This window comes from Perca flavescens, chromosome 16 (genome assembly GCF_004354835.1).
Source record: "Perca flavescens isolate YP-PL-M2 chromosome 16, PFLA_1.0, whole genome shotgun sequence".
NCBI classification, from domain to species: domain Eukaryota; kingdom Metazoa; phylum Chordata; class Actinopteri; order Perciformes; family Percidae; genus Perca; species Perca flavescens.
Window position 1 is genome coordinate 7,468,764 of NC_041346.1, and position 24,187 is coordinate 7,492,950.

The 24,187-nt window shown below is 41.3% G+C and overlaps 1 protein-coding gene across 2 annotated transcripts in view; it reads right to left on the bottom strand.

The window, feature by feature from the left end:
• Positions 1–938: 938 nt before the first annotated feature.
• Positions 939–24,187, bottom strand: part of LOC114571017 (ephrin-A5b-like) — a 103,591-nt gene continuing 80,342 nt past the window's right edge. For both annotated transcript variants that reach the window (XM_028601770.1, XM_028601769.1), the window contains 4 exons: positions 14,581–14,873; positions 4,107–4,172; positions 3,904–3,984; positions 939–2,921 (listed from right to left, as the gene is read on the bottom strand). In XM_028601770.1, coding sequence (XP_028457571.1) covers positions 2,797–2,921; positions 3,904–3,984; positions 4,107–4,172; positions 14,581–14,873 — 565 coding nt within the window. In that variant the 3' untranslated portion in view covers positions 939–2,796. The remainder of the gene's footprint in view (positions 2,922–3,903; positions 3,985–4,106; positions 4,173–14,580; positions 14,874–24,187) is intronic.

Sequence of the window (24,187 nt, forward strand, 5' to 3'; positions counted from 1 at the left end):
AAATTGGAAAAAGTAGCTCTGCTGCATCGCACAGAGTCCGTAACGAATGAAATGCATAATTCAAAATGAATTTGAAGTCAACCGTTGATAATTACAGGCATTTTTATACATTCACGAGTGGATTTGATGCTTTCCCGTCTGGAAAAACAGCAGAGGAAAGCTGTGGTGAAGAGGAATATATTGTATATGGAGAATGGAGATGCAGGGTTATTGTCAGATTGCACAGCGCACTTGTCAGGATTGGAAAAAAGATCACAAACGCGTTGCTTTAAATTAAGGTGCACAGGGACTAAAACTGACCAAAATGATCACACAAGATGGATTTTAGATTATATTTGAACAATTTAGTTTAGGGCTGGGCAATATGTCGATATTATGTCGACGTCGATATGTGAGACTAGATGTCTTAAATTTTGGATATCGTAATATCGTGATATGACACAAGTGTTGTCTTTTCCTGGTTTTAAATGCTGCATTACAGTAAAGTGATGTCATTTTCTGTACTTACCAGACTTACTAGCTGTTATATATATTTGCCTTTACCTACTTAAGTCATTGTATCCACATTATTGGTGATTATTTCTCAAAACTCTCATTGTGTAAATATTTTGTGAAAGCACCAATAGTCAACCCTACAATATCGCCGCAGTATCGACATTGATGTATTTGGTCAAAAATATTTATTTAATATTCATAATTAGATTTTTTTTCGCCAAGCTCTAATTAAGTGCCTTAATACCGGCACGAAAAAAAAACAAACAATAGACCTTTTTCACGGCAGACATGTTGACATGTCATAGGAAAAGCACAGGTGTATTCAAAACCATCAATGATGGCTGCATTCCACTTAGGAGAGGCCCTGGTGTTGTGCATGCTGACTCACTGAAATAGCTTCCTGGGACACTTGATGGAACTGAGCCATTGTTAAGGTTATCAATTTCAGCTGGGCTTTTCCTGCTATGACAAGTCAAAATGTCTGGTGTGAAAAAAGGTCCATACCCATCAAGTCCCTTTAAATGGTCGATGGTCGAGCGGATCGCCAATCTGAACAAGCCTAGTGGAAAATATATGTTTACCGCGTGTCCGTGCTTGGAAAACATGACCGTTGATCTCAGCAGAGGCTCTACAAAGTTTCAGTTTGCCCCGAGAGAACAGGACACCTCACTCTGTTTATTCCATCTCTGCGGGTGGTCGATTTTTTTTCATTCCAGAAATAACCGGTAGGAGGGTGTTCTGTACACACGCCACTTTACACGACATCAAAGAGGGCAACTGAATCGCACACCCACCCCCTCCGCCCTCACACACACTACCACCACCTGCTCTGCACCTCCGTCACTGTCTCACTGAAACATATCTATCGCCACACAAAACTTGTGCTGCTTTATCTGAAGGGAGATTAACCCCCGTGAGTTAAAAAACAACACTTTTTTTTTACCTCATGTTAGGCATGGACACATCCCTGAACTTTGTAGGAAATTTGTCTCTATATACAATAGTCGTGTTATGACAGTGATCCACAAAAGCAATAGTGTAATAGTAAAACTACATTTGTGACATTTTTAATGACAAAATCCAAACACAAACATTCTATGATTTCTACACCCTGATAGCACATCAGACTTTTTTTTTTTTTTTTCCTTCTTCTTCTTCCTGGACTTTGTTAAAAACATTTAAAAGACCATCATCAGCAAACAGATACATAAACTGTACTCAGTGTTTTTTGTATGATTGTATCAAAAAACGGTGTAATATGTGAAGTAACTTAATGGGTAAGTGGAGTTGTTTTTATTGCCTTTTCTACTGTTTGTACTTTGCAGACTAAAACCAGAACAGAAAGAAAGCACGAGTACTTCACAATAAATAGGAAAATACATTTTGCCTGGCAAAATACCGTACGCACTTCTACGCTCCGTTCAAATATTTTACTGTACACCCGTGATGGCTGCTACAATTGAATTAGGTGATTATTAAAAAAAAAACAAAGACCACATTAACCGATCGTTAAACCGGCTCTATCCCAACACTAAAAGATGAAATTTTCTTTTTTTTCACTCTCAACATGGGTCCTCCGCAGTCTGACATCCGACTCCTTTTTAACCTGAGAGGAAGGTTAAGTCATCAAAGGCCCACCACATACCCCCCACACCTTTGGCACCAGTCTCCTAGCAACAACATCCTTCTCCTTTTCCTTTCCGTTGGCCTGTGCGCGATGCTTCGCTCCCGGATCTTCTTCGAAACCTCTTCCACTTTGATGTGAGATTTAATCATGTTACATGTCAAGGGGTTAGGTGGCGTTTTTTTTCCTGAACACTAATAAAATGTTAAATGTCTGTAAACGTTTGCGGGATCCTGCTGTGCTTCTTTACCATTCAAGCCAAAGAGTGTACTGATTGTGTCGTTTGTGTTCTGTGTGTGTGTGTGTGTCTGTGTGTCTGTGTGTATGCCTGTAAGCATGTATGTGTGCTTGTCTTTAAAACAAAGAAAATCTGCATACTGTGGACGGCAGCGAGGCGGAAAAGTAAGAGACTAGGCCTCCTTCACCTCGGGGCGCCTTGTCCATCAGCACCCACCAGAAAGTCAAGAACCACTCAATGTTGGCAAGTCCAAAAAAACAACAAAAGGCTTCAGCGTCGAAGTCCCTTCCTCTCTCGTTTCACCTAGAGAGATGTCAGTGTTTTTCTTCTTCTTCTTCTTCTTTTTAAATTTTTTTTTAAAAGTGCTCCTTGAGGGGAGGGGTTGCAGGGTAGGGCGGCCTGTGGTCCAATCAGGACAATCCATTCCTCAGGCTGGGCGCTATAAAGACAAGATGGCAGCCAGGAGTATGAGGGCGAAGCTGAGCAGCAGGACGGAAGTCTGGCGCCGACCGACAGAGTTCACATCCCTTCTCGCCGGCTCTGGCGACTCGTGACCGATGCCGTCTGAAGGGAAAGAGATGAAAAATGATCATTGACGGTTAGCTTATGCTTACCATACACTGGAAAACTCAGAAAACTTTTAAGTCTGATCCCATATCACATCTAAAGACTATCTGTCGTAATATGTAAAGACTGGGAATCTTGCAGGGTGACAATTTGCAAGGCTACAACAAGATTATGTTTTGAAATATGTAACCAAGCTAGCTAGCTACCGCATGCGTTAGCTGGTAACTTTAAGAGAAAGTTTGCTGATTTTCGGTTTTCCGTGTTTACCCGCCGGTAAAAGTTTGTGGGATGACGCGCTTCAGAAGGGTTGAAAATCTAGAACTTTCCCTCTTTAGCGTTTAAATTAGCACGGCGCCATAGTAAACATAAACAACACTGGCTCTAGCCGGTTTGCTGCTTCCTGTTTGGTGCAGAAGGAAGCGCACCCATTGGTTGTTAACGTTCACTATCAAGACTTAACGATAATATCAAACACATTTGATTTTGTCGGAAAAGACTGACTCGGACTTCTTAATACGATTTTTATGACCACCTTGCACCAAACTACTGAGACGAAGGGAGCCTGCGCCAACTCCAAGACTCATGATTTCATTCCGATATTGAAAAATGCGTCTGCGACAGTGGAATCGTTTGGTGTGAGGTCGACTTTAGCTTAGCAAAAAGGCTCGAAACACTTGTTTTGATTAACAGCCTGCCATACATCGGCAGATTATACATTTGTCCCAAAAATTCTATTCTAGAGTATTTAGCTGAGTTATTGTCTGCGTTTAGAAATGACTGTTCTAATACAGTTAAAAGTTCATGACTACGTGATTATTCTAAGAGTATACAGTGTGGGCTCTATACTAAATGTCACGTCAATTCAATGAAATCATGACGTACATAAAATGAATGAAAATTCTCAAGGAAATAAAAAGAAAAGATTATCATAAGCAGACGTAACACACATAAATATTATGTACTGCATATTCCCACCAACCTCTGGGTTCTAGAGAATTGTGATTGTTGTCCTCGAAATCGACCCCTTCCTGCACGGTCCCAGAGTTTTTCACACAATTGTCTTTGAAAACAAAGAGGAGAGAGGATATGCGGAGTTTAGAGCAGTGAAATGTCCCGGGTCCACGGCCTGATCACAACAGAAAGGCAAACTGGGCATTGTAGACACAACAATCAGTGACTCACTCTGAGGCCTGACGAAGACTTTAAGTCGAAGGCAGCTTCTTCTTCCCTTGTCGTCAGTGATGGAGGCTGCGGAGACAACAGGCAGGAGTTGAGAACAAAACACTTTAGACACAGTACCCACACTTTCGTTTCAAAACGCCTCCCTTGATCTAATCTAGGGTTGTGTGGTTATGGTTTAAAATGGCATTTGTCGTATTTTGCTCAATAATGAGATCATGATGATTCATCCACTTCTGGAAATGCAAACAGTTTTTTTTTTTTTTTTTGACGAAAATGCCTTCACTTCAATATTGCACTGAACGTACAATATAAAGGGGAATATCTTTAATGTACAAGCCTTTGGATCAAAGTAGGGACACAAATCAAAAGTGTCGCAGCCCTTCGCCGTGCGTTTATTGCCGCGGTTGATATCGCGATCGTGCAGCCCTGCCGCAAACCCACTCGGTATTCTCCATTCTCATTCACTTCAAACTTCACCTGAGACCTCTTCGCTCTGAAAAAAACTACCTTCATTCATAAACATCAGTTAACCAGTAGAAATGACCAATCTGACAAGGTCCATTGTTTCTCCATCAGATGCATTCCACACTTATCTCTGCTTTAAATACAGTCTGAAGAGATTTATCGCCCCTCTCATCCTGATGTGAAAGTCTGCTGCTCCATATTTTATCATATGAAACAACTCAATGTCACCCTCATATTTCCAAGTCTAATTTGGCCACGGGCAGTCATTTCTGCAGATGAGTGGCATGCTGTTATGCTCACCTACAAAATCTCATTTCCTCTGTGTTACTGGTTGTGAAAGGCGAAGATTAAAAACTTCCTTTCGTAGGGGTTGCTGTGATTGTTTTGTACAGCTAACAAAACTAATTCGTTTTCAAGTAGTGCAGGGGACCGAGTCGCTAATAGAGTGCTGACGGTGGCTCCAGCTGTGACGGAGTCACTTCAACTTCTGTCTGCACTTTTGTCAAAAACATTTTTAGGTTTTGTCTGACCTTAATTATCCCACTATAAATTTTTCTCTTTTTTTTTTAGACTTTTCCTCACAGGACGCGATACTGTGACCTCACTCATTTCCTGCTCAAACTGCTCTTAATCCGACCACACACGCAAACACACACACACAACCTGGAGTGTGTTAGTATATCTGTCACCGTGTGTTGAGTATGTATGTGATCGTTATTCGGGAAATAACGTATCACGTATGTATTGTGATAGCAATTTCAAAAATGGATTCTTTTCCCCAGAATCGATATTTCACCTAACTATTTTCTTGTTGTATGGTACTGTCAATGGCGACTACATCATATCCCTTTCCAGCAAAAGAGAGCGAAAGCAGGAAATGCAGAAAATACATTGTGATGTACTTCTTAACAAGTGAAATAAATGCCAGACTGACTGACTGACATTTGATGTTCATTCTTCTTAGAAAACAATTAGTTTTTTTTAGAAATGTCTCAAGATATATTGTCTCTAGAAGTGTATTATTCAACTTTGTTCCTGTTAAAGAAGGAAAAGGAAATCTCAACACTCAATAGTGTTGAATCGCAATAAATGAAAATTGCAATACAAATCGAATTGGCACCCATGTATCATGAAAGAATCAAATCGGGACAAAGCCCATCGTCCCAGCAAGTTGGGGTTGCATCTATATACGTGATGTCCGTATAGTTTGTCCTCAGACAGTCCTCCGTCCTTCCACCCAGACGCTCGGCGTGATGGATTCTGGCCGTGTGGTGAATTCCTGATAAAAGTAAAACCTTGTCAGTGTTTCCACTGTCGCAGATGACTCTGGCTCTTATTTCAAAAAGGCACTTTATCAGATGCCGTGCGGCTGCGAGAGGAGATAAAAGTCACCATGAGAGGAATATTGGAAGTGAAGCAGCAGAGGGAGGAAATAAACCAGAGAGAATGGGTGTCAATCACGCCGCTTCTGTCTGTGTCAGCGGGTATCGAGTAACTTACCTCACACCCCGACGGTGGCTGGAACTCACTCACTGTCTCCGTTTCTGTCTCGGAACTCCACTGGCCCAAAGCCTGTCTATGTCTTTGTCTTTCTCTACATCTCTCAAGCTCCTTCTGTTTCCTTGGCTTTTCTCTTTGACTGCTATAAAAAAAAAAGTCTACTTCTGCACTCTCGCACGAACGTCTTGAGGGACGGATGTATCAAGACACATTAGAGGGCAAGAGAAAGCTCTGATCCAGGAAGTTTTATTGAGCTTGTGAAATGATTGGGATTAGGGCTTCAAATAACTAATTATTTTAGTTATCAAAAAAATCTCTTGATTACTTCTCGATAGAAAAGACTCTTCGCTTTGACTGTAAAATGTCACAAAGTAGGGAAAAATGTCAGTCCCAAGTTCTCAAAGTGGGAGGTGACGTCTTCGAATTGCATATTTTATCCCGATCAATGGCCCATAGGCCAACAAATGTCATTTAAAATGATATAAAAGAGAAAAAAAGCAGCACATTCTAACATTTCAGAATGAATTTGGGCTTGGTACATGAGTACGTAGTTAATAATAATAATGATGTTTCTGGATCAGTTAATCATTTCAGCACTAATACAGATATAGATCTGTTTTCTTTTGATGACCGTTTCTCTTAGCCTGCAGCCTTAAACAGCCAGGGAAATGTTTTACCACAGTCACTAAATCAGTGAGCAAGTTATATTAAACTGCAAGTAGCCATAGCAACCATACATATGTCTCAAATTAACTCGCAGCAGAAACAGACTGACTGCATATGTGAGATGGCAACACATTGATATTCGCAGTCATCAGGTGCCGCGACAGACAATCTGTTGTCATTATTTCTATGAAGAACTTCTTGCTCCCAACGCCCAAACACAAGCTGAGTATACCCAAACCGCATCGAGACGCAGTTATCTCTGGAACTATGGTGAAAGGTCAGTGCTGTGTGTAAACTCTGCTGTTAGAGCTGGGCGATATGAAAAAAAACGTCAACATTTTTTTGAACAAGTACAGTACAGGCCAAAAGTTTGGACACACCTTCTCATTCAACGCGTTTCCTTTATTTTCATGACTATTTACATTGTAGATTCTCACTGAAGGCATCAAAACTATGAATGAACACATATGGAATTGTGTACTTAACAAAAAAGTGTGAAATAACTGAAAACATGTCTTATATATCAGATTCTTCAAAGTAGCCACCCTTTGCTTTTTTTGATAACTCTGCAAACCCTTGGTGTTCTCTCAATGAGCTTCATGAGGTAGTCACCTGGAATGGTTTTCACTTCACAGGTGTGCTTTGTCAGGGTTAATTAGTGGAAGTTTTTACCTTATTAATAAAAAAGCAAAGGGTGGCTACTTTGAAGAATCTAAAATATAAGATTTTGATGCCTTCAGTGAGAATCTACAATGTAAATAGTCATGAAAGTAAAAAGGAAACGCATTGAATGAGAAGGTGTGTCCAAACCTTTGGCCTGTACTGTACATCGATGTTGATATTGCGGCAATATTGTAGGGTTGACTATTGGTGCTTTTACAAAATGTTTACACAATGAGAGTTTTGATAAATAGTGGATAAGGACATATAATAAAACAGCTACAGCTATAAAACAGTCTGGTAAGTTCAGAAAGTGACGTCACTTTACTGTATCAGTACTGGATCGGGCTCTTTTCGGCCGGATGTCCGCTTCCTTTGTGTTGGCGTTCTAAACTCTGGTGGATTTCTGAGGACTATGGTTAACTGCTCCTCAGATCTCTGCAGGGTAAATCCAGACAGCTAGCTGGACTATCTGTCCGATCTGAGTTTTCTGTTGCACGGCTAAAAACAACCTTTGAAAGCACACATGTTGCACCAAAACAAGTTCCTTCCCGAGGCTATTTTGCAGAGGCACCGCGGCTTTGTGCCGCCCATGATTTTGAACGATAGCCAACCCTTGTCAAGTCTCGTCATCATGCATTATCTCGTCTTACAGTATCTTGTTAGTGCTTTGATCTGGTTTTTGATGTGAAGTGTCAGTAGCACATGTTCTGTGCGTTTTAGTTCTCATTGTGTTTTAGTCGTCTTACGTCTCCTATGGATCTGCGGAAGATCCTTCATCCTCCAAAATGTTGTCTTGTCCTTTAATAAAATCTCACAGTTGCAGCCGTGCACACTGCGGAATCCTATCTTCCCTCATTCTCTGTTTCTCTACTATTTCTTGCCCTCGTTCTTTATCTTTCCTTGACATCGTGTCACCCTGTCTTTCTCTCACCGCCCTCTCTCCCCCGCTTCCTCTCCCCATACGGCCGTCCCTTCGCACAATCACCCGGCTGCCTCTCTCCTCTTTTCTCTCTCGTCTGCCACCGAGGTCAGAGTCTGGCTTTTCTTTCCTCGAGCAACACAGCCGGGCTTCGCCGTGACTGTAACTCCAGCTCTCGCCTGCAACTCTAAACCCGGTGTTGGAGATGGGTCACCCGGCCGCCACCTCACCACGACAGCAGTGAACCTGTCAGTCACATGTTCAGACACATGTTACACGTTTAGTCATTTTCCGCGGGACTTGCGATCGTCGCTGTCGCACGTTCGGGGACCGCCAACACACATAGTAGAGTATTCAGATCCTTTCCTTAAGAAAAATGACTAATACCACCTTGTAAACATACTCTGGTGCAAGTAAAAGTCCTGCATTGGAAATGTTACATATGTAAAAGTATGTAAGAATCATCAGGAAAAAGTACTCAAAAGCATTACAAGTAAAAGTGCTCAATGCAGAAAAAATCTCGCATTTTAGGAACTGATTGACAGTTCTGTCAATCAACTGAGTGTCTGATCGGCTAATGATTTCAGCTGTACTTGTATTTTATAAACTACATATACAGTACAGGCCAAAAGTTTGGACACACCTTCTCATTCAATGCGCTTTTTCATTAACAAGGGAAAAACTTCCACTAATTAACCCTGACAAGGCACACCTGTGAAGTGAAAACCATTCCAGGTGACTACCTCATGAAGCTCATTGAGAGAACACCAAGGGTTTGCAGCGCTATCAAAAAAAGCAAAGGGTGGCTACTTTGAAGAATCTAAAATATAAGACATGTTTTCAGTTATTTCACACTTTTTTGTTAAGTACATAATTCCATATGTGTTCATTCATAGTTTTTATGCCTTCAGTGAGAATCTACAATGTAAATAGTCATGAAAATAAAGGAAATGCATTGAATGAGAAGGTTTGTCCAAACTTTTGGCCTGTACTGTATGTTGTTGTGATAAAATCTTAATTTGTAACGTAACTAGCAACTAAAGCTGTCACATTAATGTGTGTAAGTGGAGTAATGAGTACAATATTTTTCTCTGAAATGTAGTGGAGTAGAAGTAGAAAGTGGCATGAAATGAAAAGCAAAGTACAAGTACCTTTTAATTTGTCCTTAAGTACGGTACCGGAGTGAATGTACTTAGTTACATTCCACCACTGGGATTTGTTGTGACTGTGAGTTGAATTAGATTCAAATAGTGTGAGATCAGATGTTTTTCTTGTGATGAGCGGTCTATCTTGGGGAACAAAGCCCTTTTGTCTTTGCATCAGCTGCAAGAAGCGAAAGGGAAGCTGTCGGGGCACTGTGCTGGAGGGGTTCATGTCATTACCGATGTAGATCTGCACTGGCTGTACGGAGCGGGGCCCCGGCGTTTGAAGCACAAGGGCTTTACAGGGAGACAGTCATCTCTCTCACACAGGGAGAGCCAGACTCTCAACTGTCTCCTCTGAAAATTGGATTTCTATCCCCTGAGATTAGGATCAGGCTTTTCCCCGCTCCACCGAGGCTCTATTAGAAAAACATGCCGCCCTCTGAGGCCAGGAGAAAGCTCGGTGACCTTTGACCCTTCCAGGACCAGCCGCAATACTGATCCCACACCAGGACGGCTTTCCTCCGGGTGTTTGTCTTGTCTGCCAGACGGGCAGGCCCTTAGCCAACTGCAGGTGTCATCTATTTGACGTGGCCCCGCCCTCTCTTCCCCCTCCCTGCCTGAGGGCGAACGATGATCATCACACAGGAGCAGGACAAAGGAGTGTCTGTCTTCACTCAGACAAGCAGACATGACCCGCCCCCGAATGTGTCATTTACATGCCCACTGAACAGATTCTGAAACCCTATTGTATGTACAACACTGGTATTAACTATCAGGTATTGTTGAGCTTTTGTTAGCGCAAGTCAACTAGGGATATGACACCAGCAGCTGATAAAACATAGTTTACTGTAACAACTGTAACAATGCTGATGGGTGAAAAAAATAAATAAAAAGTATCCATTTGGGAAAATATCTTTTTACGTGTGATGGCAATACTTATATTTTCTCAATGATGCCATTATAAGCTTCAAAGCTCCAAGAAAGACGCATTAAGAAAGTCTGAGTGAAGAAATGACGACACGTTGTAAGCATTCAAATAAAATTTAAAAAAAGCAAATGCTTTTTTTTTGCAGAGACAATGTTAGGCTTGCATGGACATAAAACTCAAGCAGTACAGATAAGTAGCAACTAAATGTTCTTTAAAAAGTCAAAGGGATGTGGATGTGGACATAAAAGATTTTTCCGGTACAAAAAATGTAATCACCAAGCCTAAAATGGTGTTTACGCAGCGCTAACAGCAAGCTAAAGCTAAGGATTACACTGTGTAAGTGAAACATTCGAAACTTAAAGCTGCACTCGACAATATTTATATATTAACAATTAATCAAATTGCTTTGTGTAAAGGTGTCACTCTGAATAGGGATCCTATAAGATTTATCACTTAGCCTTCTGTGCAGTTCCCCTCAGCTCTACGGAGCATGTTAGCCTCTTTTAGCTAATGGCTTCGCTGTTTTTATTAACCTACAACTTTACTTTTTTGATTCACTCACATTAAACTTGTTTTTAGATGCAGGAAGCAGCTGTTTCTAGTGAACAAAACGTTGTCTGTCGTTTAGTGTTGGGCAGATAGTGTACCCCGGGTTTATCAAAGTGGGCAACTAGCTAACGTGACTAGTGTAGCAGCATCTAGCAGCTAAAGAGCCAGATATTTCCCTCTGGAGACTGAAACACAGCTAAAATAAGAGTGAATATTTAACATTAACTGGCCAAAATCACAACTAACTCTAATGTTGCTCCATGTCTGTTGGATGTGTAACTTATTTGCTAACATTTTAAAAGGTAATTACATGTCAATGCTGTTTTTAGCTTGTTCTGCTTCCCCACAAGGGACCAAACAAAGTAGTCAAATACGCTTTAAATCACTGAACGATGAAGCGTTCTGACTTTGCTACTGATTCTGACTAGCGTCTCGCCACAGCAAGAGCAGCTAAGGCTCATGTGTATTGTAGTAGTTAGAGCCATTCATCATACCAAACTGACAGAAAAAAACTATTTCTCAAAACATTACATTTAAGTATTTATACAATTGATGGCCACAACATAAATCTATTGTATTATATATAGTATTACAATATTCAGTGTTTCTATGTGGAGGAACACAGAGGTTTCTATTAAAAGAAAACGATTAAATTCCAGAAACAGCTCTTCTTTTCTACACAACTCTAAACAATGTGAGGACAAATATGATTATTATGTGAAATGTTCTGACTATAAAACCTTAATATTTTCCCAAAGGTGTCTCTGTCTTATGTTGCTTTATCCCGTGCCCAGATCACGTGTTCTCAGAGGGAAAAAAGGTGTCTTTGGCGAACAAGAATCTGATGGATGAGTCATGAATCTGAGTCAGCGAGAGATGGCCCATATGGCCTCAAACTGCTCGAAGCCATATGGGCTGTCTCTGTGCTTTTCTCTCTCTGGATGATCAATCAAAATCAAAGTCCACAAGAACATCGTCCTCACTTAGTGTCACATCAACCAGAGCCAACTTAACAAATAAAGCAGAATTAGGCAATCTGTGATTTTTCTTATCGACATCCAAGGAATTGCAACAGCATCAACAATTCCCTGGCACGGATAGAAGCAGACCACAATTCCCCTAAACAATACAGTCACATTTATGCAACGCAGTCGAGAAAACTGGCCAATGGACACAGAAATCCAACAGAAACATCAAGTCCAGGGTAATCCATCACAACACAAAATACTACAACAAAAATTGGATCTGGTTTAACTCGCACAAGGACGAAAGTGTTGAAAGACGCAAGAACAAATTATCCAGTGACTATTATTTTATCATCGACCTCACTAAATTATGTAAAAAAAATCTTCCTTATGATCTTAAACTCCACTGAGCTTCATTGCAAACACACAGTACTTATTTTCAGCTTAGCTGAGTTTGCAAAGTTTCCAAAGATATGTGTCAAGATGGAAATCATTGGTCCAAAGTGTTGACTCAGTGACCAGCTAACAGATACCAAATCCTTATTTCCATTTCAACCCAAATCAACATCCTCTGAGATGGATCAGATGAGCCAAACTGTGTATTTCTTTGAATGAATTTAAAGTTATAGGCAGCTTTCCAAATTACCTACTCTGGGTCTAGAAGCAAGGCTGAAAAGTTGTACAAAAAGCCAGACAACTTTCTGCATACTTTCCCTCTCCTCTCACCAGTCTCTTTGGATTTGATATCTATATTTTGTACTTTGTTGAAATGCCAATATTTGGTTTCCTTTCCCTGACTCTTGCACTTCTTATTATAAAGTTCCTCTGACCTGTGTCAGCTAAATACCTAAAATCTACCATGGAGAGCAGTGTATCTCTTCTTCTGCCCCTGCAGGGCACTGACTTCACTTATGAAAACATGACTTCCCAGCTGTTTGTTTTCCCCCAGTTTTCTCACAAAGAAGAGAAAGCTGAGCTCAGCCAGTCAGAAACAAAAGACATTTCAAACGAGACCTCGAAAGCGGAGATGTTTTGCTCCCTCTGGCTTGTATTTTGGCTTGGCCCTCATTCCAAGGACTTGCAAAACAGAATGCCAACATTGCTGCCGTTTTTTTATTTTTATTTTTGCAACATGATAAGGAAATGGATCTTCTGATATAACTCCCAGTTAGAGCTGGGCAGCATTGTAAATCTCTCTTTGCTAGTGCTGATAACCTGAGTTTCAGAACTGATACCAAATCAATACCTTTTGGGCAATTTACTTTGAGAAATAGGAACTTTTTTCCATTGACAGAAGAACCCAAAGTTGTCAAATATATAATAAATGTCTTCTTGCAGCTCTACAAGAAAAGGGTGTAAAATTGGCACCATTTTGATTCAAGTCAGTACTGATCTAATCAAACTACAAGTAATACATGTTTTAAATTAACGACATTTCTAAAATTAACGATCTTCAAGTTGCCCGATTTGTTCATGGATCTTTAAACAAACCACAACCTCGTCCTTTTTGCAATTTGTTTACCCCTAACAATCAATATCACAATTTTCCCACTCAAAAAGCAGCCCAGCTTTGCCCCCTTCAAACGGGAATCACCAATATCCCAATTTAGCATTTACAGAGATTCTAAGATATGGAAATCGCTTCCCTCCCAGCCTACAGAAACTTTTCTCCTTATCATTCAAAAATAATCTGTGAAAAATATTTTACTGTATCTATAACCTAACACGTTTCTTTTTTTCATGATCACATTTCCTTTCTCTGTTTCTTAACTCTTCATATAATTTCCTCATTTGATTTTTCCTTTTGTCTGTCTCTTTGTGTCTATAAATATTGTCGAGTGCATGTGTCATGGTTGCGGATTTCTGTTATGGTTTTTCCTGTTTTATTGTATTAATTTATTCCCCGTTTCCTTGTTTACTGTCTCTTGTGTTCTCTGATTGCGTTTTACCCTGTTTTCATCCTTGTGTAAGTTTTATGTTTCAGTTTCCTGTTTTATTTTGTAGTCTGTTTTTTCCCCATGTCATATCTTGTGTTTTCCCGCCTTTTTGATTGTCCGCCCCACCCTGATGTGTTACACCTGTTCCTGAGCCCTCGTGTCACCTGTCCTTTGTTTCACCCTCGTTACCTTGTGTATTTAGTCTTAGTGTTGTCTTTGTCTGTTGTCAGATCATTGTATTGTGTGTGTATGTCTAACCTGGTTGTCTCGGTGTTCCAGTTATTTTGATTCCTGGTCTTTTGGCTTGCTTAACATTTTTTGGTACAATTTTTTTCCTGCTTACTTCAGGACTCTGTTTGTTTATTTATTAAATCTTTGAACGTAACACTGCCGGGTTGTCTTTGCATTTTTGGGTCCGCCATTTCTCTAAATCCTAACGCTATGTTTTTTGATTTCCTATCTTTTATGCTACCTATTGTTAAATTATTCTAGGAAACCCAACTTGCCAAGCCCCCCTTTTCTGGATTTACTTTGTCTTTTTTCCCTAATGTCTCTTCTATGTATCATTGTGGTTGTTGTGTTTTTTTAGATGTGCTAAATAAATACATTTTAAATACTAAAAATCTTTCAGTAAATGGCAGTTTTGCATACAAAATGTGTCCATACATGTTTGTCCGTATCAAAAGTACAATCACTTCTATAAATACAGGTAACAGGGTAGGTAAGCGCATACTCACAGATATAATAATACTCTCTGCCAGGGCGAAACTCAAAGCCTAAGGAGAAGGGAGTAAAGAGCTGGAACTTCTCGGAGAACTTCAGCGGTCCGTTGGGCGACAGAGGCCTGTTGCACTCCCAGCGTTTGAAGCCCTTGGCGGTGTGGTCGCAGGAGCTATAGCCGTCGTAGTTCACCATGTAGAGGACGTAGCGCTCGGCCCGCTCGTCAGACACCGGGCCGATGTAGTGCGGGCAGTAGACGTCCAGGTAGTCGTTGATGCATACGTCGATGTGGTAATCACCTCGGTAAAACCTGGAGGACAGAGAGAGAAAAGGGTGACACGTGAATATGTTGTGCAGAAGAACATCACATCTGTGTGAAAATAACAAAATGTTTTGGAGTCAAAGTGTCAAATCTTCATAATCTGTATTTCAGTCTTTTTATATGACTGTGACCAATTTGGGCATTTTAATTAAATAATCTGCCTCTTGCACTTCTACTTCTGGGGTTTAACCAATTCTAGTCTATATCCACGACGTTCCAGTTCTGGGATTGCTACAATGCTGCCGGAAATTCTGCAGGATGTCGCTTCTTTACGGCCGGATGTCCAATCTGACTTTTCTGTTGCACAACTAAAACAACTTCTGAACGTACACATGTTCCACCAAAGCAAGTTCCTTCCCGAGGCTATTTTGCAGAGGGAACAGGGCTCCGTGTCACGCGTAGCGCCACCCATGCCGATTTTTGATTGGTTTAAAGAAATGCCAATAATTCCATTGCATGCATGAACTAGCTAGACCCTCCTCCGCAGCACGGAGCCTTTTTTTTAACCTTTTATCTTTCTAAGAGTCTTAGGTCAAGTCATCAGGGAATCTCAAGTAAATCAAGCCTAGAGTCCTTATTATGGTCACTTAAAGGTACCCTATGTGGTTTTTGATCACTAGTAGCACTAAGGAGCAACATTTTCGCGTGTGGGTTCCAGTATATGGGTGATGCAATACATATACCTGCCAATGGTTTTACACTATTCCACTGATTGACATGCCATGGAACGCAGCAGTGTGTTAGCAAATAGCAGGCAATGAGAAGACTTCTAGCAAAGTCAACATTGCCTTTGCAAATATTCTGAGAAAAGAAATGCATTCGCATTTGTAAGACCTAAAGGAGACACACGGTGTGTTTCGTAGGGATGTAACAATACACTCAACTCACGATTTGAAGTTCACAATTGTCTCAAATACCAGAAATGAAAGATAACAGATTTCAAAACAACGCCCACATCAAAATAACTAAATGAACTAAAGAAATAGAAGAAGTCAGACAAGTGAAATTAAATAATAAAGCCCATGGCCGTAATTTTTCCATCTCAAACAGTTTGATCGATTTTTAACTAGGGATGTTTGGCTGAGTAACACTGAGTGTAAACAGGGCACCATACAGCTCTGAAAGGCAGATTAATAAAAAAAAAAATCATGTTTGCATTTCCACCAAAGAAGCTTGTGAGCACCTATGCTTACATGACCAAATGTAATTGTTCATAATCCACAGTGAGGGCACTTTTCTGTACGTCAGCAATATTAATAACACAACGAATCTATCATTGGTGAGCCGATGGTTCCACATTTATGTATGCAAGGATAATCCCCACAACAACATCATGCGATCTCTGATCTTGACCTTTTTAATGATTTATTTACCCAAGGAAAATATGCTGAGCATGCATGCTCTCTCTGCTGAAGCCTGCATTTTTTTGTTTTGTACGCATCGAACACTGAGATCCCCTGAAGCAGGGCTTTGCTCAAGGGTACGTCAATAGCAGCTGGCTTAATTGTGAGGATGGTTACACGTTGGTTTGTTTGGTGGAGTCTCTCGCCTTGATGCGTTCTCCAAAGGGTTATGAGTGCTCTAACGCCTGATGACAACAGCTGATACTTTAAGTTATCTCAGGCTGTTTTAACACCTGAGCAGTTTGGTCCGTTTTAACCGAAGCCTTGAGCGTTTCGTCGGATAGTCCGGTTCGTTTGGGGCGGTGTGAAAGCTCATTCGAACTCCGGTGCCGACCAAAAAAAACGGGCGTCCCGGTTCACTTCCAAGTGATCTAGAGAAGGGGTCTTCAACATTTCTTTTTAAGCCATGGACCCCTTAACTGAAAGAGAGATGGAACAGGGACCCCTTACTACATTATAAAATTGTATTAAAATTGTAAAAAATTAAGTTGCATATTAAACTTGACCTACAATAAAGTGTGGGCGGCCTAAAGCCTTTATACATGCCATTTTTGGACAGAATACTAAGCTAGAAAAAGAAGAATTGTTGGCTTGATTTTATAAATAGTGTTTTAATGTTAAACATATACATGTGGCACAATGAATCCTTCAGATGAACTGTATCTGTGGATGGCTACCTTAGTGACCATCTTACCTATAGACCAGTAAGCCTATCATAAGTGGGATTTTTTTTTGTTTTCTTTTAAATGTACATTAATTTGGTGGATAATTAATGTAGCTCTGAGAACCCCCTAGGGGTCCTGTTGAAGATCTCTGCTCTAGAGTTCAGGCGAGAATGCGATCCGATCCAAATACAGGAAGTGAACCAACAAACAATTTCAGCAATTTCAACCTCACACTCAATTCACAGACTTCTTTATGATTTAAGTGACAAACAACTTTCAGATCCATAACCTATAATGACCATGAATCGCTCCCCGTGTGTGTGACATCGCATCATCATCATCTCTCTCTCTCATCAGGGAATTCCTCTTCTTCACTCGTCTTTTTAGCTGCTCACATCATTTGCCTTCTTCTAAAATATTAGAAACACTGAGCCAAAACCATAAAACGCTCTTCTCTCTGGGAAGCTCATACGATACAGATTACTCTGACTAACAGACTCAAACACAGCTTTTTTTCCCCACAGCTATCAGAACTCTGAATGGACAAAAACTCACAAGTTGAATTTATCTATTCATCTATTTATTCATTTATCATCGTCTGGAATGTGTGAATGAGAACGTTTTACTTTTGTGTAATTAGCAGCGTAGTACTCTGATTTCCGTTTTGAATGATATGACAATTAAGGCATTTTATTCAAAACCCAAGACGCAAATTTGGTGTTACCCCATTATTTCTGAGACCAGAAGGTGTCAGAGAGTTTCACTCGGATATTCTATCCAATAATAAAGTAACCATTTCCGCATGACATTTCTTAACACATTTTGGTGTGTTTTGACAAAGTGCAATCTCAACGCAAACCGAACCAAATAAAAACGGCAACAATGTTTCAACATTACCCCCAAATCTACTGAGCTATAGGAGTGAAAGTGCCCTCAGTGAAACCACAGCTGAAGAAAGTGCCCGTATGCGCTGGATAACTGAGGCCTGGACTGTGAAGGACACATCCAGGCTACGGTTCTGGTTTTGTTTACAGGATCTCATCATGTCAGTCTCAATCATCCCGAGTCTCTTGTGAGACTCCACCGATCCCTTTGCAACACACCCTCCGTGGGAGAAACCCTCGTACGACACACGCTAGTCAGTCCTAAGCCATATATCTATGTTGGTGCTTGGCAGTGATGACTTATGCTGGTGCTGAAATTGAAGTCCCCTAGCGTTACAGGGCTAATCCCCTGGTTAGCATGTGCCTTTAGCAGCTTTAGGAGGATCCCTCTGTAGAATGAGATTTTCATTAGCCCAATGTGACAGCTTGATGGAGAAGCCCCTTGTGGGAAAACTCAGAGTCTGGGAAAATGAGGCCTGTTCTCAATCCTCGCCGTTAAAGAGCCCCGAGATTTTCTCTCGCCTGGTGTTTACTGTAAACCGAGTGGACAGGAGAAGGACGGGGGGAAAAAAAGTTGCAGCGGCGCGATATGCCAGGTATTCATTCCTGAAGAGTGTGATTGGAAACACATATTCCCATCGGCGCCGTATAAGGTTGCATTTCTGAGGCTTTTATCGGAGACAGATTATGCTCGGGACGGGCCTGCTGCTTGGGTCTCCATAGCTGCTAATGGCCCGCGGTTCAGTATCACTGACATACTGCGGATGTCTTCAATACTCCAGCTCTGTTCATTGACACAGTGAGGGCCGTCAGGGGAGACAGGCCAGAGACCGTGTTGGAGCATGCAGCAGGCTGATGATCCGATACGGGGGAACTCGCCGGAGCACGTTTCACCGAGCCCCGCTGGCCCCGGATCAGATATTACCCATAGGCTTCCTGTCTCCCAAAGAATGAATGTCAAAATACTACTGTTGGGTTATACGGCATTGAATAGGGCCAAAATACATTTGGGATCTGCTGTTACATTATGAACCATCCAGACCTCTCAGGTCGTCGTGGACTGGTCTGCCTTCTGTCCCTATGCAGAGTCAGAACTAACCACATATCTGGAACAAACTGCAGGTCTGCTAAAACGCTGTTCTTTTAAATCAAGGCTGAAGACTTTTCTGTTTCGACGCTGCCCCTTTAGAAGTAATTGTTAATTTCCATTTGTACTCGGTAATTTTCAGAGGTCAATGTCGGAAACGCGCCCCACAACCTCGAATTTCTGAGCTTGGAACTGGGACAACATCAGAATTCCCCACGAGCTAAAAATCCAACATGGCTGCTCCCTGCGTCAACAGTCGTGAAAGGTGTAGTAACATATAGTTAAAAGGACTTCTGTCTTAGTTGTGTCTCACTAAATCAGTCGTACACACAGTCCTGTCCGTCTTCTATCTGTGGACATGTTGCTACGCTGTTTGTATGCATACAAAAAAACTAGTTATAAAGTGGCATCGCTAACAATGGCTAAACTGGCTAGAGCTAATGAAAACAGTGATAATCTGACTTGTAAATGGAACGCGTTCAACTCGGGTGTGAAGTCATTCCCAGCTTCCGAGTTCCGAGGTAAATGGAACGCACTATTACACTACACTGTTACTTTTAGTCTTGTATTTCATAGCTGTCTTATTCTATTTGAACTGTTTTGAACTGCTCTTTAATGTTTTACGAAAAGCACTTTGAATTGGCTTGTTGCAGAAACGTGCTATACAAATAAAGCTACCTTGCATAGCTTTGCATACTCCTGCTCCCAGCCGATGGAATCAGCTGATCTGAGGCCAGGTGAGGCAGGCAGGGAGCGATCCAGACGCAGCTGTTGCCGCTGACACGTAGTGTACATTTTTTCTCGAGAGGCATGGGTAGCATAAAGGGAGGTGTGTGCTCGCCGAGGCCTGCTGGGGGTATCGTGTTGCTGTTACACAGATTGTAAATGTGCTGCAGGATTAGTGGGCGTCCTACTGGGTTTACATCGGCCACAAATGAGCGGATGCGTGTGTTGGGATGTTATGCAGTGGTGGAAGAAGTACTCAGATCCTTTACTGAAGTAAAAGTACTAATCCCACACTGTAAAATACTCTGTTACAAATAAAAGTCCTGCATTGAAAATGTTACATATTGTAAGTAAAAGTATGTAAGTACCATTGGGAAAATGTACTTAAAGTATTAAAAGTAAAAGTACTCAATGCAGAAAAGTCCTCACATTTAAGAAACTGGAAACGTTCCAAACAGTTCTGTGTTTAATGGTCGAATCATTTCAGCTGGACTTATAGACCGTTATATTTTATGGGTAGTTTAATTTATAATAAAACATTGTATTGTATAAACTACATGTGTTTGGTGCGCAAAAATCTTAATCTGTAAAGTAACTAGTAAATAAAGCTTTCAGATTAATGTAGTGGAGTAAAAATATAATAGTACAATATTTCTCTCTGAGATGTAGTGGAGAAGAAGTAGAAAGTGGCATGAAAAGAAAAGACTCAAGTACAAATTTGAGGTACTTGTACTTGAAGTACAATCCTTGAGTATAGGGGCGCGGGGGGAAGGGGACTGAGTACCCAGGGCCATCATGTGAGGAGGGCCCAAAAAGATGCTAGAATGAATGGCTGCTGTGGATGCGGGGAGTACTAAGTTACTGTCCACCACTCTTTTTCTCTATCTGAATATAGTCTGGTCAAACGTGAAACCAAAGCCCTTGTTTTCTCACGCAGGTTTTTTTCCCCCCTTCAGCACCAGCCGAGCGCTTCGGCTCCAGGCAGGCACAGCTTGGCCTCCTTCAGCTTCTAGTTTCGGAGCCGCTTGCTGATATTATGACTATCAGGGGTCAACCGGCTCTACGGTATCATGTCCTCAGCCAGAAGCACTGTGGGGTAGCCTGCTTTGTCCTCCTGTGTCTTTGCTAAGCCTTCAACGTTAGCTTTAACCTCGGGAGTGTCAGCGGCTGTCAATCAGACCTGACCCAGGAGGAACGGATACCATTTGTCAGGATTAAGAAGAGTCTGTAAGTAAAGCCTTTCTGTGAGAGAGAGAGGTGGGGAAACAAAGTTTGTGAAGGTGATGATAATGCGGATATGTGTCTTCAGATACATCCTGATAGTGTCCGGAGTGTGGACAGCGATAACTTCCTGGCATGGACACGCATCTCATAATCAGTCTCCAGTGACCACTCCTGATTGGATTTCACTTCTGCACTCAATAGTAAAACACATTCTATGGTTCAGAGCAGAGAAAATCTAAACAGTCAGTCAGTGGCCTCAAGCGTTGGCTTTGGAAAAAACTGATCAACATTCTTCACCGTTTTCTGACATTTTATAGACCAAACAACTAATTGATCAATCGACAAGGAAAATGAGCGTTAGTTGTAGCTGCATTTCACCTTTTTTTAGGTCACGCTGGAAAGGTGGTGCGAAACTTCCTACCACGAAAAACCAAAGACAGACAAATTACTATAGAACATTTTGCAAAATATGATAGGGTTAGGGTTAGGGTTTTTGTGAGCGTTATTGCACAATAATTAAAAGAAAAGACACTACGGATGGCCGCCAGGGACCAGGAAGTGTAGGTGAGGTGTAACGCGACTAACATTCCTCAGGTCGAGTCAAAAAACACTTTACGAAATATGCTAGGGTTAGGGGTTAGGGTTATTGTGAGTGTCTCACAATCATTAAAAGAAAAGACATTGCAGATGGCAGCCAGGGAGCAGGAAGTGTAGGTGAGGTGTAACGCAAGAAGTATTCCTCAGGTCGAGTCTAGGTGCCGAATAAGTGCATCCCTGTCTGCCTGCAAATGTACTTTGGCCGATCAGTTTCTCTTTCTTTGCCTTGGAAGCATATCTGTCTTCCAATATGTTTATGATCACTTCACCAGAGATGCGTTTGGATGGCAGTTCTCAAGAGTGTCAAATAAGGCCAAACATATGCGGCCTAAATAAAAAAATGTGGATTGTACGTGTTTGTTGGAGAAGACGATAAAAATTCACAGCGAGCGAACAGATGATCCAGATGTTTGCCAGACAGAGGTTGGAGAAGGAGGTTTTTGAGTGGCAGAAATGAAATATTGATAAGACACAGAGTCATAAACGCACAGCTCAAACTCAAGATGTGCTGGAAAAGATGACATTTCATCTCTCAGCGTCTTCTGGTCTCTCCTTTTATGTGGAGCCGGACCAGAAACTTTGTCCTGTGGATATTTTTTACGATCTCTACTATCTGTACACTAGGGACTGTCCTCCCCCCAAAAACGCCCAGATAGGTCGTTTTTTCAATCAGCAAATATGACTCATATTTACGTTTTTTAGTGACAGTGAAGTATGTATATTTAGTGAAGTATGAGAGCGCCAAATGTCCGCGTAAGGAGGCAGGTTGGGGGTAATAGATGGGTCAAACAAACAGGGGACTGGCTCTCAAGAGACCGGGGTTTGAGTCCCATTTGAAAATCAAAGTAAACAGCGAGTTTTATTCGAACTTTCATAATCAGAAAAAGTTCTATTGACACAATAAGTTCACTTATGTGGAATTTGCATTAAATGTTAATATGAAATAAACAGTAACGGGAAGTGAAATAGCGTTTGGTTTTAAACCAAACCTCAATCTTATTTCTAAACTTAACTAACCAGTGTTGGCACCAAAACATAACTAAGTAGTTTTTTTTTTTTTTTTTGCCCAAGGCTAACCAAACTGCAACCGTTCCACAACGTTAAAGACGTGTTTAAAAACCGTGACCGTTACGTTCTGTGGTTAAGATATGAGATTGTATTTCCTGCCACCTCCAAGGGAGTGAATTTATGAAACTCTCCCGTGGGTCGTATTAAGAGGGTAGAAATAGACGGCTGATATCATCGTATGGTTAACAGCAACCCCCCCCCCCCCACCCTCCTGCCGTGTTCTGGACTGAAGCGTGAGAGAGCGTCATTCATTTACCGAGCTACAAACCATCAGGGTTTCTTCATTTTCATTACCAGCAGGATTTATTTGTCTGTTTCTCTAAATGGCTTTGTTGTCATAGGCTATTTAGTGAGTCATTAAGCCTTCACAGGGCTGATCGAGGCAATTTCAACAGTTTTCCTTCTGGCATTGTTCTGAGCAGCAGGATGCTCTTAAGGCTCTACCAAGCTTTGGGGGGGGGGTTTGATAGAAGGAAGTTGAAAGAAGAAAAAAAGCGATCCGACCAAAGAACAACAGCGCGGTTCAGCAGTTCTGCGTCAGTTATAAATGTGTCATAATGAGCCATTAGCAAAATGAAAGCACCTAAACCCTGAATCCATTTGTCTCGGGGATTAATGATCCCTGATTGGCTGAATAACTCGCGGCCAGTTGGAGGGGCTTATCAATGACTTATCAGTAACTGGAGCTCTTAACAAAGCACACATCTACGGATAATCCCTCTTTTCAGCAAACTCCCTCGCTTGTTTGCTTTCTTTATCCCCTTCTGTTGTGGTAGTGTGACTCCGTGGCCTGGCACAGGTAAGGGACAGGCAGAGGCAGTACAGACAGAAACAGACATAGTCCGAAAAAAAAAGAGAGCTAATTGGAAAGAGAGAAGAGAGGAGGGAAAGGGTGGAAAGGAAGGAGAGTGGGAGTAAGTGAAAGAAGAAAAGGAAGGGAAGAAGACAAGAGAAGTACAAGAAAGTAACAGGCAGCCGATGGAGGGAAGTAGAGGAAAAAGAGGAAGATGCACAGTCGTAGAGTTCATCCAAACCCATAGACCTCCATCCAAAATATCCCAAAATTTGTTGTCTTTGCGTGAAATTACAGCCGTTTTCTAAACTTCTATATCAGAAATATGGGTTTATTTTTAACTCTACCTAATTTTGATTACCCAAAAATAACACGGGTGATTCCAAACAACGCACTTTTGCAAGTACAACAAAAGATATGGATCTCTACTTTCAATGAATTTTGGGGTGTTTTATTAAATATTTTTGCATTAAAAAAAAAAAATGACATGTTTCGAAACAGTATCCCGACTAAACGTTGACATACACCAGTCTGTGATTTTCCTTCCTTAAATATTAGTCTAAATAACTCATAATTTCTGCTTTTTTAACTCAAGAAAAGCCCCCCTAAAAATTAAACATTGCTGTTGGTGCTAAGTGGAGCGTCTGTCATAGTGTGATTGGTTATGTCGCTGTCGGTCCCCTGCTCCATATCCTATCCACCAATCACAGCGTCTCTCGAATGAAAACGCCTATTTAGGGACTGCTAGACAGGTGGCATTGATTCGTAATTTCCCACGAAGCTGATCGCGGTTAAAGTTTTCATCTCCAATCCTATCTGTATTTATGAGAAGTGGCGCTGTCCTGAGTTGAAAGA